Here is a 19,565-nt window from a genome sequence, read left to right as displayed (position 1 = left end):
AGGTGCTACTCTTGCTCAGAGCCCCAAACACTTCCCACAGGAATGCTGCTGTACTCCAGCATCAGGGCAAGATCAAGCCCGCAGTTATATGAACATGCGAAGGACAAAGGACGCTGCCACTGAAGTGCCAGAAGTTAACTGCACATTCCAAAACGCATTGCTGTGCAAAGCCAAAAATACAAGTAACGGCTGCAAACGTAAAAGCATTTATAAAAAACCGGTCTCTCCACTGTTAATCAGTGGCCTATTTGTCCATTTTCTGAGAAATAATGCCCTGCCCTCTGCAGTAAGAGTAAGAAATGTGGGAAAAGCTTTTGTATCTGCTGATCAAGCAAAAGAAAACTTTTTTCAAGCTGCCCTTCTGACTCCAGTGTATCAACAGTTTGTCCCCCCTGCCCCATGACTACATCTGACACCACCACCCTGGCTTATATCACAAGTTGAAAAGTGCTAGTCAGACTCCAAGATAAACTTGTCAATAGCGAGGCACAGACATTCACATTCTTCCCTACCTGCTTGTCAGCTGTTTGTCTGGGAGCAATTCCTTGAAAAGCTTTTACTGAGAGAGAAAAGGAAAGGGGGATGCAGAGAGCATTTCAAACAGAAAAAAAAAAAAATCAGGGAGGGGAACCCCACAAAGACTGCAAAGAAAAAAATAAATTAAAAAAAGCCTGTCCCCATCAGGTCCTTCTAGCAACCTTCTTTATCAGGGGTTCATTGTCAATCAATTAGCCAAGGCAGCAGGGGTCTGTAGGAAGGGGGGTAGCTCGAGAGACAATGGTCTGCCCTGTTGTATTACTATTTAATCACTTTTCCTAAATAAATAAAGCAGCCCAGAGGTGCTGTCATGTCAAGGGAATTTATAACAAAAAAACCCTTCATTTTTCATTGGTCATTACTTTTCCTTCCCTCCCACCCCTGCAGGACTAGAGAGGGTTATTACTGTAGCCTTAAGTTCCATCTTTGTGTTGCTTGCCTTTGATTCCCACTCGGACCTTGCCACTTTCTGGCACTAATTTGTCAGGCTGAACAAAGGAGGGATTTGTACCTCCTGTAAGGTCTCAATTAGGAAAGGCTTCTGCGGTATTATGTGCCATTGGGACAGGACACAAAGACGGTAATTACAGGAATTTGCACTAAATGGCTGAAGAATTCACAGCAAAACTTTTCTTCCTCCCCCCTCCTCATCTTTATCCAAGCTTACCCCTCCCAGCAGCCCTGGGGAAAACTGGTCTCGGTGCCTGCAAGCTGTAATTACCACCAGCAGGCCCCTTGGGTTAAACAGCAGCCCACACCGGGAACGGTGCAAAAATGTTCACTTGAAACTCTCCTGGACCTCTGTCAGAGAATGAAGCAAAATTTAAAAAATTTTCCTCTAGTGAGCTTTGAATTAAAAGAAATTAAGAGAAAGGAATATAGGTTTACCATCACCTGGGACACTACCTTAAAATGAGGCAGTTAATTCTGCTGTCTTCTGGAGTTTCACAGGGCTGTCTCTTGAGTACACACTGGGCTGGACCTATCTCGGGGATAGTTATTCGAGTCATTCCCAGAGTCTCCCTGCAGTTTTCAGTCTCACAACTATCCTTAAAGTTAAGACATGACCATTGCCCAGTAGTGTTCAGGTAATCAAGAGTTAGCACAGGACCCAGGCACCTTCAGTTTCAGCAGCAGTTTGGCACATAAATACTCCTAGAAAAAACTGACATAAAGTCATGCAAATGTGGCCAAGAACAGACCTGAATTCAGGCAGAAGCCCAACTACTGTGACCAAATCAATAACTGCAATGAGGCTGAGGTCAACCTTCGGGATGCTCTGACTGCCAGGTGGGTGCTGTGCACTGTAGAGAGATGAGCAGGAACATGACCTGCTGGGGACTACCAGAGGGATGAACCCAGTTGCACCCACAGCCAGTTCTGAGGGCACTCCAGTACATCTGGGGCTCAGCCAGCAGGTCCTGGGCTCATCCAGACATCCCCAGAGTCACGTGTGGTTCCAGAGCAACAGGAGACCCCCCACCCCAGAACAGAGTGGGGAGGAGGCAGGACCCTCGCAGCTCCCATATCACAAGAGAAAAACTCTCCAAAAGAGCAGTTTCTAATAGAGTGGACAATTTTTAAGGGAGTGTAACTAAAGCGAGTCAAAGACTATAGTTTAGGCATAAGGTGCCCAAATTTGCTCCACACAGGTGCTCTTGCTAAAGTAAAATGACAATGAGTTGCATTCGCACAGGTCCTCTCTATTTTCACTTCATTCCCAAACTGGATAAAATCATGATCTTGCCTAGGACTAGAGTCAGATGACAAGTTTACAGTGATTCTGGACCACCTTTACAGTGTCCTGAATCAAGAAAACAGCTCAGCCACCCTGTAAGGCAGCCCTAGCCTATGTAGTGCTTTATGCGCAGCATCTAACTTTTCAGCATTAGTCTTCAAAAGCAGATGAACCTCTGAATATCCCATAGGTTTTTATCCACATTTTACAGAGAGCAAAGAAAGGCTAACTATGGCCACAGTGAGAGGCAGGGAACAGCTGTGTGCTGCTAGAACATATAAATGCTCTTTCAAGTGATTTTCTTTTCCTGCAGAAGGGGAGTAGGTGCAGATGCTGCAGCCTGGTTGCTTACCTGCACACTTGAAGCTCTGAACTGTGAGCCCTCTCTCTAGAGACAGCGTGGTCAGGATGCTGAGGAAGCTGGTGGTCACAGACTGGCGCTTGCTCTTTCTAAGGTCCCTTCCCAAGGGCCGATCTCCAGGTTTGTTCCTAAGTGTGACCTGTGGGTTCTGAGTTAAACTTCTAGTAGCATTGGCTGCTGCTTTCAATGCCTCCATCCACTCCTGGGCCCTCTGACGAGTCTCTGCACGCAGGCGCAGGACATCTTGGGGGAAAATGACCTGAAAGCAAGAGTCACAGTCATCCTGAGTATCCGTCTGCACCGACAGGCACACATCGACATTGTAGCTCAGCAGAGGATCTTCATCAAGCCTACCGGGTTGGAATGCCATGAGATAAGACCTGTTCAAGACAAAAGTAAATGCCTTCCAGTTATTCTGGACAGTTAACCTGTAAAGAGTCCCTGATTTGAGAATATTTTGAAACTCTTTAGTGTTTTCAGTCAAATTCATGGACAGGAAGAGCTCCATAGGCTTCTCTAATAATCCATTGGTTTGAGAAAGGTCACTGTTATTTTCAGGCTTTGGCATATTCTCCAGTTTCTCCTGCTGTCTCGTGAAAGCAGGCACAGAAGCACGCACTGCTTCCCAGAGTTTCTGCCCCCAATCCAGCGTCTCCCACGAGGACTCTGCCTTCAGCTGTAGCTGTGAGCTGTCTGACAGGACAGTGTCCACCACCTTGGTTTCAATGCCACCAGTAACAGTGACCCTTTGAAAACGCATGAGTGGATACACGGTGGGAAGAGTCTGGTTGCCACTGCTGTCCAAGCAATACAGGTACAGTTTGTATGGGGAGAGCTCAGCGTAACAGGTTTGCCAGTAGCTGTCATTGTCTCTTCTAACTTCTAAGTATCCCTTCTTCAGGAGATTTGGGAACACTGGCTTGTGTTCTGGAAGAAACAAAATGAGAACATTACCATTAATTATTTTTTTAATAGTCTCAAATCGCTACATCATTCTGGCTTACACACCTCTCTTACCTATATAAGGCATATCCAAGGATAGGATCACAGATTCAGCCTTCATCTAACAGGTTGTAATTATCAAACACAAGCACTAACTCTACATTTGAGCCAAAGATAATACAGCACTTTTTTACCCAGAGGTACCAAAACACTCTACAAAAAGGGAACAGAGAAACATAAGGACAGAGAAACAAAGCCATTTTCTTGAGATTATCCAGGAGAATAGTAACAGAGCAACAAAACACTGCAAGTCTCCCAGAACCTAGTCCAGAAGTGGACAATACTATCAAGTAATCTATTGCCAGGTAAAATAGACTTCAACAGTAAGAAACACATACAAATTAAAACACCCTCTCTTCCTGCTACTTCCCAGGCTCAACTTCATATTTTCACACATACCTCCTCTGCCTCCCCACCTGTTCCAGCCAGCATAGGCAGAAGGGGAATAGCAGTATCTGGTCAGCATCTCTCTGCTGCTGCCTCCTTCTCACATCTTTCCCCTGCTCCAGCATGGGTCCTCTCCAGGAGCTGTGGTAGCTGCAGTCCTTCATATTAAACCTGCTCCTGCACAAGTTCTCCATGGCCACTGCTCCTTCAGGAAATCTCCACATTCTCCAGCATGGGGTCCCACATGGGACTGCAGGGAGATCCTGCTCCACAATGATCTCCCCAGGGACTGCAGCACCTTCTCTTCCTCTGACCCTCAGCTACTCCCCACCTCGCTGTGCAGTCCTCTGCCCTTTCTGAGATGCACACAGCCAGAATGGCCCCACCTGTGGCTGATGGGTACAGCTGTGCCCTGTGGTGGGGCTGCTGGAACCACCTGGAACAACCCCATTGCCAGCACCTGGGTACAACTCCTGGCACCTGGACTGACCCAGGTCACAGGGAATGGAGAACTGTGCCCAACATAGCAGTTTGTTACCACATTTCAGCACGACCTGGGACCAGAACATTTTGCACAGCTCTGTTTACTTCTGAGGAGCTTTGCTGATTTATGAGAATCAGGCTCAGGAGCAGCAGAAAGGACCAAAAATGAAAAGTAAGAGGCTGCCCAGACAGACTAAAACACATACACCTGAGCATCTCAACATGTCAGGTGTTTTGGAGCAGACTCTTTCACAAACCCCAGCCCAAGGCAAAGTCAAGGGGAATTTTCTTCATCGCCAGAAAACCAGCCATACCCAAAGTCACTCCAGGCACTAAAGTGATACAAATTTAAAGGACTTATCTAAAGCATTTCTGAGTTTTAAAAAAAGGTTTCCATGCAAAAGTTGTTCCAATCTGATTTGCACCATCAGCCACCATAGACGCAAGCATCATATTAACCTTGGGCTGGACATGGCCCTATGCAATTTTTTATGGTCCCTGTATAATTCAGTGGCATTCATTGTTATGCTGTCATACGAACTATAGCACTTGGCACCCCAAAACAACCTAAGCTTGAGGAAAAAATTCTTGCTCCTATCTGAGTTCTGCTTCACCTTTCCAGTAAGTGTGATGGGTCTTGACTTACACACAGTGGCAGAATTAGCAGACACAGGTAGAGGTTTCTGCCTCCTGTTGTCCATCTCCCTTGGAGACTGCTATTCCAGACACAAGAGAAAGGTAGCAACCTGGAAACAGCTCCTCACCCACTCCCCAGCATAATCACATCACAACAAAATCAGCATCAACTGACCTTAACACACAGCATTACAAACTGCAAGATACAGGAGCTCTTTCACTGGAGGTTTTTGCCTTGGGGCTGACAGCTTTTGCAAGAGAGATAGGGCAGACAGCTGGAGGCATAAAACATTTTCAGCATCTCAGCTTAGCCAGTTACAGTAAAGTTAACAGGCTACGCTTTAACCAGCTTTAGACATGATAACCTCAGACTACACCAAGGATGTCCTCAACACACAGCTATGAGAACAGAAGCATCTAGACCTGACGAAGCTTGGAAACAAAGAGCCAAAAACAAGACTACATAGAAACTACCGCACCCCCATCTGTACTGGACTTCCCAGGTATTATGGCCAAGATTGCTGGCCAAGCTGCTCTCACCACTGCTGGCTAATGGGTGTGTCTGTTTACTCTCCAGGGCACAAGCAGTCAGGGACTATGAGTATTTGAGGGACCCAGTTACCGTCCAGGGGTTTCTGATACCAGTTGGTGAGAAAGCAGAACTTATGGTAAGGAGATACTCCCACCCGTGGCTGAATGCAGTGCTATAGCTGATTGTGAGTTTTGTCCATGGGCAGGAGGAGGATTCAGAACAGCAACAGTGTAAAAGCTTTTTGTAGCTCTTCAATGAAAACCAACTTTAAGCATTTATAAGGATTAAGTACACAAGTTTCAGTTAAATCTATTGAACATACATGAAAATTAATTGTTTGATTTACTTGATGTGAGTATGCAAATCTCGTGCGGGTTAAAAAAAGGGGGAAGGATGCTACTTCCCACCTACACGAACTAAAAGATGCACTAAAAAGGATGCACTTAGGTTTTGCCTTGCCAGCTCAGCCTTAGCTTCCCCATATACTCAGAATGGAGCCTGCTTTTAACACCATGCTCAAAGCACTCCATCTACAAAGATTTCCTGCAGATGTGGCTAAAACCACAACAACAATTTAAAAAATTGCTACTTTGGCACTAGGTCTAAAAAGGTGAGTATAACTATACCTTGCAAACCAACAAACTACGTGAGAGTATTTCAGCTAAATGTGAAAACTGAAAGCCTAATCTATAACTCAAAATGGTAGTGAAAAAGCACACTTTGATAGACCAAATGGACAGATACACATGCACATGCACAAACTAAAAGAGAACCAATTTTGTTCACTGTACATCTCTGGCCCTGACATTCATTAGTATTTCTGCGCTAACTCAAAAGCCATTAATTTCTCTGAAACCCACACTAATCCCTTTGTAGTGCAGATAATGGGCAGCCATTCTAGAGTCATCTTCCCTTTCTATTAATCCAATCAGGGAGGCAGTGCTTCTGCAGCTCCAACTGCAATCTCTCTCGCTTCCATCAAGTACAGATGACAGTTCAAGCTTCTCCATAATAAGACAACTCGTAACCTTCCCCCAGCCACCCCTCCTTCAGCTGCACACAGGTTTGCTTGTCTTTTGTTGAGTTAGAGAAAGGCTATCTCTCCCTGCCTTTTACAGAAGCACCCCCCCTCTCCCTCCTTCACCCCACTCCTTCCCTTCAAGCTCCCATGAATTGGCTCCAATGGCTCTTGCTCTAACTGGGACAGAACCAGCAGCCAACTTGATTAACATTCAAATGCCTCACATTGTTTAGGTCAGGGCAATAGATGCTGGCAGAGATACGTTGAATCCATATACCACACATATACACACACCTTTATCTCCCTGACTTGCAGTGTGCCAGATAATACCTTTCCATTCAGAGAGCAAATGGTACCATTTCTTCATCCACCTTCCAAACAGAAACTACATCTCTTTTCCTCCTTACAGAGACAAGGAGAGTAAATTGAGGAAGAGTGAAAAAAGGCAAATAATCACAGAAAATGGCCCATGCCTGAGCCATTTGGAGTTATAATTTCAAGGGAAGAGGGGGAAGAAGGCAGAGGAAAACAAAGAGAGACTCAGCAGCTGGGGACAGAGCAGTAATTTCCTCAGCATCTCTCCTCCCCCCTGGGAACTGCCCACTACTCCTGGCTAGGAACCCCACACCTAGCACACACCTACCCCTCTCCACACTCGGGGCAGCTGGTGCAACCAGCACCACTGGAGAGGGAGCCCAAATGTTGTCTCAGCAAGTCCAGAAGATATGTGCTCCTGAACAACTGACTGCACTTGCATCTCTCTTGGCATGGCAGGAAAACTTGTCCTGTTTTCCACCACCAAAGCATTTCTGATGACAGATGAAGCAACTTGGAAAACAGCAGAAGCAGAGATACCTAGTCTCTGGGGAGTTTGTCTCTTGAGGTGGCACTCCTCTCTGAATTCTCTAATGCTTAGTGAGTGATGGGCATAAGTTACAGAGTTTTTGTCAATAGTCCTCCCCTCTGATTTTCACAAAACTTAGCAGACACCTTGGAGACCCAGAATGCTCTCAAATTGGGTTGGGCTAGTCCCCTGTTTGCTGGGGTTTGCTAGATCAGGAATGAACTGTGCCTCAGCCAGTATGACTCAGATCCACAATGTCCACTATTTTCCTACTTAAAAAACAGTCTTTTCTTCCCACCTATTTTCCCACCTGGCTCTGCAGATATGTATCTTTCAGGCAAGTTTATATAATTCCACTTGGTCCTGAAATAATGGCATTGACATTTAGCCACAGATTTCCAGCAGATGGCTGTTCTGAAGCCAAATCAGGCATCTTCTCTCAATGACACCTCTTTTCAGGGGACTACTACAGCAGTGGGACGTATAACTAGGTAGTGGTCTGCATTAATCTATATAAAGTAACAGCATCACTCCCCACCAGAAGGCCATTCACTCTTTTTCATCTTCCCTAGGCTTAAAGAAAGCAAAACCTGCTTTGAAAATGTTGATCTTGCAAAAACTCTTAATTTTATATTTATGTATTGTCAGAGAGGTTGGTTTAGCTGTTCACCAAAAATAAGCTTCTCACTGAATAAATTCCCTAAACAGGTGGATAAAGAACCCAAACAAAACACTCTTTACGTCTTGCCCTTCAGGTGTGGCATTGTATGAAAAACGTAAGAGAAACTCTGATGAAGTCTACAGGATCCCTGCTGCCCCACCACTCCATCCAACCCTTTTTGCTCCTCAGCAGTAAGTTGAACACTTGTATAGTGCTTGCTGAGGAGACGACCAGCACCCTGTGCATACTGACACAGTGCCTGCACCAGCAGGGCAGTGGAGAAGGAGGCTGGATTCAGTCAAAGTGCAAGACCAATCCAGAAAGGACTCAACTCTGGCAGAGACAGAAGTATAAGTTGAAAGAGATGGTTACCTACTATCAGCTAGGAGATATATGAAACAGCAGCACTTGCAAAAGTGAGAACATAAAATGGAGATGGGTTTGCTGATTTTTTTATAAATCACTCAATTCAGCTTCAAAAAGGAGGATAGGATAAAGTGACTGTCAAAGCTACGAAAACAGGGTCAGTTCACATTAGGAAAGTCAGCTGACACCGCTAAGGGAATTATAGCAACTAACCTGAAAATTCAGTTATGAAAGTCATCACATCATCACTGGAAGCAATCAGCACTGCCCCAGGAGATGAAAACTCCGTTCATTAGCTTTATGGAGTGTTGTAACTCCTGAGCAAAAATCTCCATAAAGAATAAACCTTCCAACCAGAACAGCTTCACCACCTAACTCATCAGTGCTGTTTACTGTAATCCTCCTGCACTATGAATTTATCCACTGTATGGGAACCTCTCCCATTGCCTCCCACCACACTCTCCTCTCCATCACTCTGCACACTCCTACAGCCTCCCAGGCAAGGGAGTGGAGTAGGTCACATTTCCCTCCACTTGAGGCAGCTGCCCAGCCCAGCTGCTGCTGCTCTCTGTCAGCCTCCATGGCCCTTCCAGCTTGGAGGGTGCCCAAGTCCAAGGAGTAATCAGGAGTGAGCCTGCAGTTAAGCTCTTAGAGAGCGTCCAAAGGAGGGCAACAAGGACGGTGAAGGACCTTGAGGGGAAGCCAGATGAGGAGAGGCTGAGGGCACTTGGTCTGCTCAACCTGGAGAAGAGGAGATGGAGGGGAGACCTCACTGCAGTTACAACTTCCTTGTGAGGGGAAGGGGGGGGCAGGCACTGATCTTTTCTCTGTGGTGACCAGAAACAGGACCCGAGGGAATGGTCTGAAGTTGTGTCAGAGGAGGCTTAGATCCGATATTAGAAAAAAGTTCTTAACCCAGAGGGTGGTTGGGCACTGGAACAGGCTCTCCAGGAAGTGGTCACAGCACCAAACCTGACAGAGTTCACAAAGCGTTTGGACAGTGCTCTCAGGCTCATGGTGTGACTCTTGGGGACAGTCCTGTGCAGAGCTAAGAGCTGGACTTGATGATCCTTGTGGGTCCCTTCCAACTCAGCATATTCTGTGATTCTGTGAAGTGATGCCCACCTCAATTTATCCAGGGGGGTTAGTGGGGAAGTACCATTCAGCAGATGAGCCGAAGTCAGGTGATCTAAATTACACTCCCATTTGATCTTGGGCGAAGCACTCACCTATCTTTGTCCCTGCTCACACTCCTTATCCTTACTGTGTGGTGTATTTAAGCTGTAATCTCCTGGGAGAAGGGACTGTCCCTTGCTGGATGCACAGAACTTATGGCACTTATGGACCCCTGCAGTGAAGGGCATCCAACTCGCACTCTATTTTAAACATTTTTGCCTCTTTAAGTCTTGAAAGGTCCCAAATCTCTGCAGTACAGCTATCCTTTCTTGACTACCTTTTAATGCTGAAAATAAATTGGCCACGGGGGGGGGGGGGAACACCAGTTCTCCAACAGGCTTGATACCTCTGGGATTATTTCCAAGTGGTTTGAGGCTTACTGCTTGCTCTCCAGAGGGGAAAGTGCAGAAGTGTTATTTCTGCACATCTGCCTCTCAGATGGCAGCACCGTTATCTTTTGCACAACACCACAGTCCTATAATGTTCTGCCATCCCAGTGACAATTAATGGCCTATTTTTCTGCCCTGGCTATGTAGCTTCTTACCTACCACAGACAAAGGACAGTGCTACAGGGGTGTTTTGCAAAATCACAAAAAAAATTAGGCTTCAGAAACTTCCCTGGCAGATGGGTTAGGAGCTAGGCCTTACCCAGCCATCATGGGAGGGGAAGCATTAAGGTTGTATGTCACACCTCTGGTATTTCACATCACTCAGGATCTCTGGCTGTCTCCACCTGTGCAGCAGCTCCTGTACCTGCCACATCTCCCCTTTCCAGTCAGCTGTCTTTGCAGCTCCTCCCTGAGTGGGACAGCAACAGTGGCAACTGACTGTCTGCTGCTCTGTGACCCAGCACCACAAACCTGCTCATCACACTCAGATCTGTCACTAAATACTGCGTGAGCCAATGTCACAGGCACAGAGCGAGTACCAGTCACCACTTCTGCTTGAAGGTGAGGATATCTGGCAAACAAAAAAAGCTTCATAAAGTCTTGTGTGGTTGCCAGAGTTGCAGTGCTGTAAAATGACCCCTCAGAACTCAAGGATCACCCCCAGTCCCCAACCTGTGAATCAGTGATGCACTGCTCATGAATGCAGATTTAGATGTCTTACCTCTACACAAACACACTAGAGAAGTATGTAATACGTAAAAGAGCTGCATGAAGAGGGGGCCAAGCCTCTCATAATATCCCCTGCACAAACTCTGAGTACAAGATCATACCTTGGACTCGATGATCTTAGAGGTCTCTTCCACTCTAAATGACTCCATGATTCTATAAAAAAGCAAGTAGCAGGAACAGATAAGCTCATAATAACAGAAATACTATGAAGATAAGGAAAAAAAAGTGAAGAGTTAATCTATGCAGCAACTGGGACAGCCTTGGAGGACTGGGAGACCTCTGCAGGCTCCAGAGGGAAGTCCTTTACTGAGGTGAGGACTGACAGGACTGGCTGAAGCCGCTCTCAGTATCTCATAGCATTCATTTAATTTGGATTAAAGCCCTGGAAAAGGATGTCTCCACAGGCTGCAGGGACTATGACCCCCTTCAACCACCACAGCAGGTTTTAGCCAACTTCAAAATACATTTTTTGGTCTATTCTGGAGAACAATTACTAGTCACAGATACACATATCTGCAAAACCTACTTTCTTGCTTTTGTGTTTCTCTTTTCAGCTCAGCTCACAGTAGCAGCAAACTTTATGGCAGCCTCTCTTGTAAATACAGAGGGAAGAAATAGCATGGCTACCTTGTAAAACCTGCACAGGAGCCGAACAGGTAAAGAAAACAGGTTAAAAGACTGCATCTTCAGAGCACAGAAGCTCTCCTTCCTCAAAGAAGGTATCCCTGCCTTCGAACATCCCATGCAGAAAGGTTCTTGGAGAGCACACAGCAAGCACTGACAAACCTGGCAAGTGGGCCCATAGGATTCTCATGTGGTTTAACAAGACCAAGTGCAAGGTGCCACACCTGGGTTGGGATACAGGCTGGGGAATGAACAGATCCAGTCCTGCAGAGAAGCACTTGGGGGTTCTGGTGGATCAGAGGCTGGACATGAGCCAGCAACGTGCACTCGAAGCCCAGAAAGCCAAGTATGTCCTGAGCTGCATCAAAAGCAGAGTGGGCAGCAGGTCCCGGGAGGGGATTCTGCCCCTCTGTGTCCAGCTCCCGGGTCCTCAGCAAGGAAGGACATTGACCTGTTGCAGCGAGTCCAGAGGAGGCCATCAAGATGATTAGAGGGATAGAGCACCTCTCCTATGAGGAAAGGTTAAGAAAATTGGGATTGTTCAGACTGGAAAACGGAAGGCTTCGGGGTGACCTAAATGCAGCCTTTCAGTACCTGAAGAGAGACAAGAGGTAAGATGGAAAGGAACTATGTACAAGAGCCTGGAGTGACAGGACAAGAGGGAATGGATTCAAACTTAAAGAAAGTTGGTTTAGAACAGATATTAGGAAGAAATTCTTCACTGTGAGGGTGGTGAGGCACTGGAATAGGTTGCTCGGAGAAGTTGTGGATGCCCCATCCCTGAAAGTGTTCAAAGCCAGGTTGGATGGAGTTCTGATCAACCTGTTCTAGTTAAAAGATGTCCCTGCTCACAGCAGGGTTGCTGGAACTAGATGATCTTTAAGGTTCCTTCCAACCCAGGCCATTGCATGATTCTATGAAATACCCTGCACCATTGCAAAACACAATTAAAAAGTGTGGGCTGAGCACCTTAGAGACTCTGACTGCTACTGGGCCACAGGTAACTAGTGGAAGAGGTTCTTCAGCCACTCTTACTAATTAATTTCCTTTCCTAGCTCGATTCACTTGAGGTCCCATAACTTGGCCATACTGAGTTTCTTCTGTAAAAAGCCATTTTGAAGAGACCTACACTGCTGGCAGCAGTGCACACAAGAACAGGATTTGTTCTTGGTACAACAGAGAAACTGTGGAAGAGATGGGCTGTAAGATACCTGGCACTCTTGCAGACAGCCTAAACCCAAGCTTTTTCTTCATGGGAATCTGTCAATTTCTGGGTTTTTTTGAAGAGTGCTAATATTGCTACACTTCACAAAACTACTTACAGATGCAACTTCTTCACAGCTATAAGTCGCTGTTTAACATGAAATCATAATGATAGAGTTTATCACACGCTAACACAAGTTGTTCACTTTTTCTGTATGGAGAAAAAATTCATTGGATTAAGCATTTAAAGAGTGTAAGTGGCTGCTGCAGGGCTGGCAACAGTGCAATTGAACTCCACTGCTACTGTCAAAGCAGCACACCTTGGGTACAAACAGTGATGGGGTGACTGAATTCCGGGCACAACCAGGCTTAAGGAATCCTATGCTTAGATTCACCTGCACACAAAGCACATTTCTTGCCTTTTCCTTTCAAGGAAGGTTTTCTTATCAAGTTGTTCTCGACACAGGTTTGAAGTCCTGCTATAGAGTTGACTCTGGATACAGCAAGGCCCTTTCAGGGCTTCCAGAGGGTTAATGCATCTCTCCCTTAGGTCTGTTGTCTGTAAGCAAAGTGGACTGGAACAACTGAAGTGAAAGGCAGGGTTGAAGGAGGACAACACTGTAGACAACCCAGTTTCTGAAAGTACAGAGACTCTCATCCAGGAGAGGGGAGAGAATGCAGTTTGTGGTCCCTGACTTCAGAAGCAATGGTGTCCCAGCTCTGCAGTTCTGAATAAAATTCCTTTGTTTGTCATCATTTTGCTTCCTTCTGTGAACAGTTGCACCAGACTGTCCTGCATCTTTGTGTAAGGGAGACAGCAATGTAATTTGCTTCACCCCAGACAGAGTTGCAATGCATCAGGGAGCATCCCAATGTACTCTTGCTGCCTGAGCCCTGGACTGACAGAAGGGAGACCACCTTGGTCTCAGATTCTGCTGCTCAGCACCAGTTGGATTGGTGATTTAGTTCTTGCAGGTTGGGTATCTAGGGGCAGTTTGAAACAACTCTCACCGAATAAGTACACAAACAGGTCTTTAAATACAAAATGACTTAGGTATTTCTTACTATAAACAGTATAAGTAACAGAACCCCTCTCTTTTTCTGAGGGCCGTATGGGGAAATTGGGCCAAAAATATTTAGCTTAGAACACTATCAGGGGTGTATATGACCTTTAATAGCTAGATTTTAATGGAGTTTCTGTGGGCATATAAAGGTGTTACATGTTAAGTTAAACCCATGAGATGCCCAAGATACAGCTGACAAAAACTAAGAGCTCTGTCTCCAGAGTTCTAGGTGCTTTTCTGTACTCCATTCCTTCTATGAAAAGGACACAGAACAGAGACCCCACTGAAGGAATATATCTCCCTAAACAAAAATAACAGCAGGCATACTTGCCTTTGTCAGCCAAGAGCACCCTTCTTTGGGATACAGCAACTATGTCACAATACAACACAATAACCTATGTGTTTGTGTATGTATGTACACTTATATATGCACACATCTCCCCAAACACAAACATTTAGGTACTTGCTTTTCATGCTCCAAAATAGCTGATTTATCTGGAAAACCTAACACAAAAAGCTTGGTTTAACCCTAAACAGATCACCTATTCATAATTGGAGTCATTCCACCATATGCGTACATGCACAATTTCACAGCCCTTTGAGTTTTAAATTCCGTTGTTAAGCCCTGCCTTTATTTAGATTATAAAAATCTTTGTGGCACTAGCTGCTTTTCTTCTCCACAAGTGCCTAGTCCACTTCTGGCATCTACAAAATAAATTGCGGAGATGGAAACACCACGTGAGTGTTTCCGAAGCTCTGAGCACACCCTCTTTCAGTGCAGTGCTTGAGAGGAAAAGGAAAAAATATCACTTGCTGAAACACGGCTTCACACAACTCACTGGAGACCTGCCTCAACCTGATAACAACCCTTCCCTACCCCACACAAAGCTAGCAGGGATGCCTTCATATTGACAACCACAAATCGTGTGCTTGAGTGGCTGTTAATTGTTTATGGACTGAACAATCATCATTTCCTAAAGAAAGAGAGCAGAGATTTCAACCCTCACAGTAAAGTTCTGTATGCCCTCTTTTTAACGGCCACTCTTTATGAAAACTGCTCTTGTTTGGATTTGCCATTCTCCCAATAGCTTTAGCATTCAAAATTATTTTTAGTTTGGGAAGACCAGGTAAGAAAATTATCAGAAATACATAACAATAAATCATTTTCCTCAATCAAACTGAACAAAATAGAAGAAAAAAGTAAAACAAGCTTAGTTTTTCATACCATGAGAGGATCAGAAGTCAAGATTAGTTTAAAAACTGATTCTTAGGCAGGCAAAAAGACAGAGCCACATTAAAGACGACAGAGCCATACTGATTTCTCTCCTTTTAAGAGTTACCTAAAATTTGCTTCTTGGGTATTTTGTTTGTGTTTTTTAAGATGGAGCTCCTCTTTCAAGACAAATCTTAAAAACAAATAGGAAACTGCCCATATCAACACAAACAATAAAGCACTGGTACAAACCTGTGTTTCCTTGGATGTCCTCTCCCTTGGTTAACGCCAGGTAAGAGAGCAGAGTGCAGTTATTGTCCTGACCGGGTGCAGGCGGCTGCTGCTGCAGGGACGTGCCTGTGAAGACCACTCCCCACTTCACGTGGCTGATATCGGAGCGTGACCTGTTGTGTCCTGGTTTGAACCTGGAGGCTTCCTCGTTCTGTACCAGGATGTCATTCACTGAGCGAGGCCTGTCTCTCCTCCGCTGGCAGATCCTGAAGATGTTAAAAGCTGTGGTCTCCCCTTCCCCTGCCCAAGCAAGGTTGTCAGCAGTTGTTCCCCTCTGCACCATGTGTTGGTCTTTGGCAGGAAATGCTGTCTGAGCTTTGGTTTCCAAGAGGCCATTTTTGCAGTGATCCCAGATGAGGCTACTTTTGGCTAAGGAGGCGACATTCCTCAGATTCCTGCTCTCTGTTATATGATCAAATACCTCGTGCCCGACCAGCTCAGGGACCTCCTGCACACCATACACCTCAGAGGGCTGCACAATCTTTTCAAGCTTAGTATCAAAACCGTTGAAAAAGTCTTCAGTCACTTCCAAGGCAGGGCTGATGTCATCAACTTCGAGAGCCTCCATATCCTGTGCTGCCGGTGGGCCCGAGGCGTTGTGATGCGTTAAGAGGATACCACATCAATATCGAGAGAAAGAGCTGCTTCACATCTGTCCCTGGCACTGCATTAACTTGGAGGTGGTGGGGCAAATACAATCACCAGCCACAGTCCCTGGTGGTAGGAAGTAACCAAATCAACCTGTCTTCAGATGAAAGACCAACATCCACTGATCAAGTGGGCTACGGCCTCTCTATGAATTAAACTCATAGCGATGAAGAGTACCTGTAAAGCAAAGCAAAACATCACATCAGTAAGGGACTTTTCTCAGATAAATATGTTTAATCACATCACTCCTTTGACAGCCACAGTCCCCTTCATTTAACTTCCTCTTTCAACTGGCACCAACATTATTGTGTATGAAGAAACCCTTTGTGGTTTCTGTTGTTCACTGTGTGTGAACTCTGTGTATAATCACTTCTGGAACTGGAACCTGCAGAGAGCAGGATGGGGCACCAGATGACAGGAGACCAAAGTGATACTATTTATTAACCAAGCTTTACAAAGCTGCATTGAGAGGCAGTACTGATTAAAATCACAAATGCAGCCACCTAGGGAATGTTTCACACAGTTTCCCTTGGGGTTCTAGAAAAAGTTAGGAAATTAAGTGCTACTAAAATAGGCCAACTAGCCTCAAATAGTTTGCCTTTTGTCCTAGATTGCTTGCACTACCAATTTTAGGAGACCAAGATGAGTTTTACAGCAGCTACTTTCCCTACCTGTCTGCATTAACAAAACTGTGATATTTGCCCAAAAAATCAATTCTATGAGGATGCTGCAGAGCACTGCACACAGTTTTTCTTAGAACATCACTGGGAAGCCAAGTGAAACTATGTGGCAACCTAAGTCCCGAAAAGACAATGCATCCTAACAGCAAAACAAAATATACTGCACTGTTGCAAATCCACAGATCTTTACTTTCAAGCTGTTGACTCACTGGGCAAAACCTAAGAACAGCAAGGAGCTTTAAGACTAGAACTATTGCAGAGCTGCACTGACCCACCTGAGCCCACACCTGTGAGGAGGAAGGATGGGGGGGGTCCATTTCCTGTTGTGCAATAAGGGGGTGTCTCATTGCTGACTTCTTGTCACACCAAGCCTGCTGCCTTCTAATCTCTCCCTCTCAAAGCTCCATCCACAGTGCTGTCACGCTCAAGGGGAATGCATTGTAGGCATGTTTAAATTGAGGTAATCTGTCAAATATCTGCAAGTCCTTCAGACCTGAAGACTGGGCATTTGTGCTAAAAGGAAAACAGCCCTCACATCTGCCAGGACAAACCACAGTACCCAGAGCCTGCACATGCAGCCTAAAGTCAGAGTTTTGACCACATCAGCTCAAGTCCTAGAAGCAGCAAAGCTACATTAACTCAGAGCTCTGCCTACATTAATACACTCTTAACAGAACTAATTAGCCTGGGCTGGGCTGATAATTAGCAGCTCATTAGCTTGTGAACGCTGCTGAAGTGCTACCAGGACCCATGAAGATTTACACTCAGCAGGAAAAAACATCCATTAAAAAGCATCAAACACAGATAATACTTCTATTTAAGGTTCTTTTTTTTTTTTTTAATCCAGAATAGTCTATTAGCCTAAATTCTATAAGGAAACCTGCTTAAATAGGCACCCTATCCTGTAGCAAGCCAGAGGAAGGAGGCCAGCAGCCCCCCAAGAAGGGGACACAGAATCCTGTAGCAGAAACCAACCTCCCATCCCAAATCTCCTCCTGGCTTCCTCCCATCCCTGCTTCTGTTTGGCCAGCCATGACACAGCTGTGCTCAAAAGCAGCAGCTCACCCTCTCTCCTAACAGATCTGCAGTTCAGACTATGATCTCCAGAAAGACACTCCAAGTAAAGAACTTTCAAAAGCAATTACTAATCACATACACAACTCTGGAAATGTCAAGCCTTTACACTTAGATCTTTCTCCCCTTAGCTCTTTGCAAGGATTCACTTAGGCTCATAGTGAACCAGGACTAGGATCAGCTTCAACAAGTAAATGTAGAATAAGACTGAAGGAGAGCCAAAACCACAACCATAGGGCTGAGCAATACAGATCTGGATTTATTTCAAATGAGAACACTATGGGAACAGACTTTTTGCAAAGCTGTGCAACTGTGCCAGTTGACAGCAGCAGGAAATAAAGTCATCCTGCATCATCAGCTTAATGCAGTATGGAGCTCACTCTTGAAGCTCATTCCTGCCAGCAGCCCCAAAACAGTGTTCTGTTCCCTGGTACAACAGAGCTCCAGGAACAGGTTAAGTCCAGTGTCACATGAGACCTTCTGGAGCAGCAATCACTCCAGAAGGGGCTTGTGACATGCCACTGAAGCATTCCAGTGGTAGTAGATACCATGTTGCTCTGTTCTTTATTTTAAATCATTAGGAAAGGTGGAAAGCAAGGGTGAAAAATGACACTTACATTTAACAGGTTCATTTACAAATGCTGGAAGCTTCAAGTGGCTGCATGTTTCTCTGGATCCTGTGAGACTGAAGCTATCCAGCAGCCAAGTATGGTGATGCCAAACTAAACTGACCTCATATCCAGTAGGATGCTGAATCACAAGGTCATGAGAAGATGACAAGCCCCTGCAAACTGCAGCATTCATACCTTCCAAAGTAGTCTGTTTGCCCTGCTCCATAAAGATGTGAAAGGTGACCTCAATGGTGGCAGGCTCATCCTTCCCTATGCCACCAGAAGAGCTGCGCCAGTAATTCCCACTTGTGTTGGGATTCTGCAATTACATATCCTCCATAAACACAATTTGGTATTTTCTGACAGAGGCATTCAATAAAAATTTAATTCAGATGTCTGCATGGATTTGGTGCCAAGTGAAAGCAAACTTTGACATGGCAGGGTCCATCAGAATCCCCTCCAGGAGGGAAAGCAGCGAAAACCACTTCCTTCATGTAAAGGGGAAAAAAAGGCAAACATTGGGATAAGTTAAACTCCTTTTAAGTTACTATAAAATGTATTGTCTTATGTATTGTTTCTCGAAATACCTGAGATTACCCAAAGACATTCAGTCTAAGGCAGTGAATATGAGAGGAAGAGAGAAGCTATTGAAGACCACCAAAGCTATAGGGAACTATAAGGACAGATTTGTGCTCATCCAGCCCCTGGGAACTTGTCTTACTGAAAAAAGGGTGAAGGAACATGCCACATTGTACTCAGAAAAAAATGCTGGACACGGACTGCAGCAGCTGAAAACCAGCTTTTCTTTATGTTTGCCTAGGACTGATACAGTTTTCATCCATGAACATGCAGCAGTCAGATAATTAATGTACACTTACGAGATAAGTAAAGTCATTATTATCACAAGAGGTAAACAGCAAGGATTACTGGTCATGGCACATGAGGCACTGACGCTCAGTTTAGTCAAGATTACCTTCCTTGGAGAAGCCACACGGACCTAACCTAGGTGTCAGCACAGTGTGAAACAAAGAAAAATCAGGGATGACAAATGCCAAGGAACATACACTGGAAGAGATCATTTAACTTCCTCATGTGTTTTTCTGGATCCGCATGGGCCAAGGAAAATATCCATGCATTGCATGGTAAAACTTAAAAAGCACAGAAAACACCAGGGTAGAGAGTAATCTTGTAGGTGATATGTACCACCACAACAGGCACCTGCTGTGCACCCCCAGCTTATGCATCATGTACAGGACTGTTCATTCAAGCTCAGGCAGGAGGGAAAGCTAGAACCA

General features: G+C 45.2%; 1 protein-coding gene across 1 annotated transcript in view; it reads right to left on the bottom strand.

The window, feature by feature from the left end:
* PLEKHM3 (pleckstrin homology domain containing M3) overlaps positions 1-19,565 on the bottom strand; it is an 86,809-nt gene that overhangs the window by 61,143 nt on the left and 6,101 nt on the right. Inside the window, exons 2-3 of the mRNA XM_032694070.1 lie at positions 15,219-16,082; positions 2,628-3,563 (exon numbers count right to left, since the gene is read on the bottom strand). Of these exons, the coding sequence (XP_032549961.1) occupies positions 2,628-3,563; positions 15,219-15,825 (1,543 nt within the window). The 5' untranslated portion in view covers positions 15,826-16,082. The remainder of the gene's footprint in view (positions 1-2,627; positions 3,564-15,218; positions 16,083-19,565) is intronic.

The sequence above is a fragment of the Chiroxiphia lanceolata genome, chromosome 7 (genome assembly GCF_009829145.1).
Source record: "Chiroxiphia lanceolata isolate bChiLan1 chromosome 7, bChiLan1.pri, whole genome shotgun sequence".
Classification (NCBI taxonomy): domain Eukaryota; kingdom Metazoa; phylum Chordata; class Aves; order Passeriformes; family Pipridae; genus Chiroxiphia; species Chiroxiphia lanceolata.
Note: the sequence above shows the minus strand (reverse complement) of the source record. Positions and strands in the feature narration are given on the sequence as shown.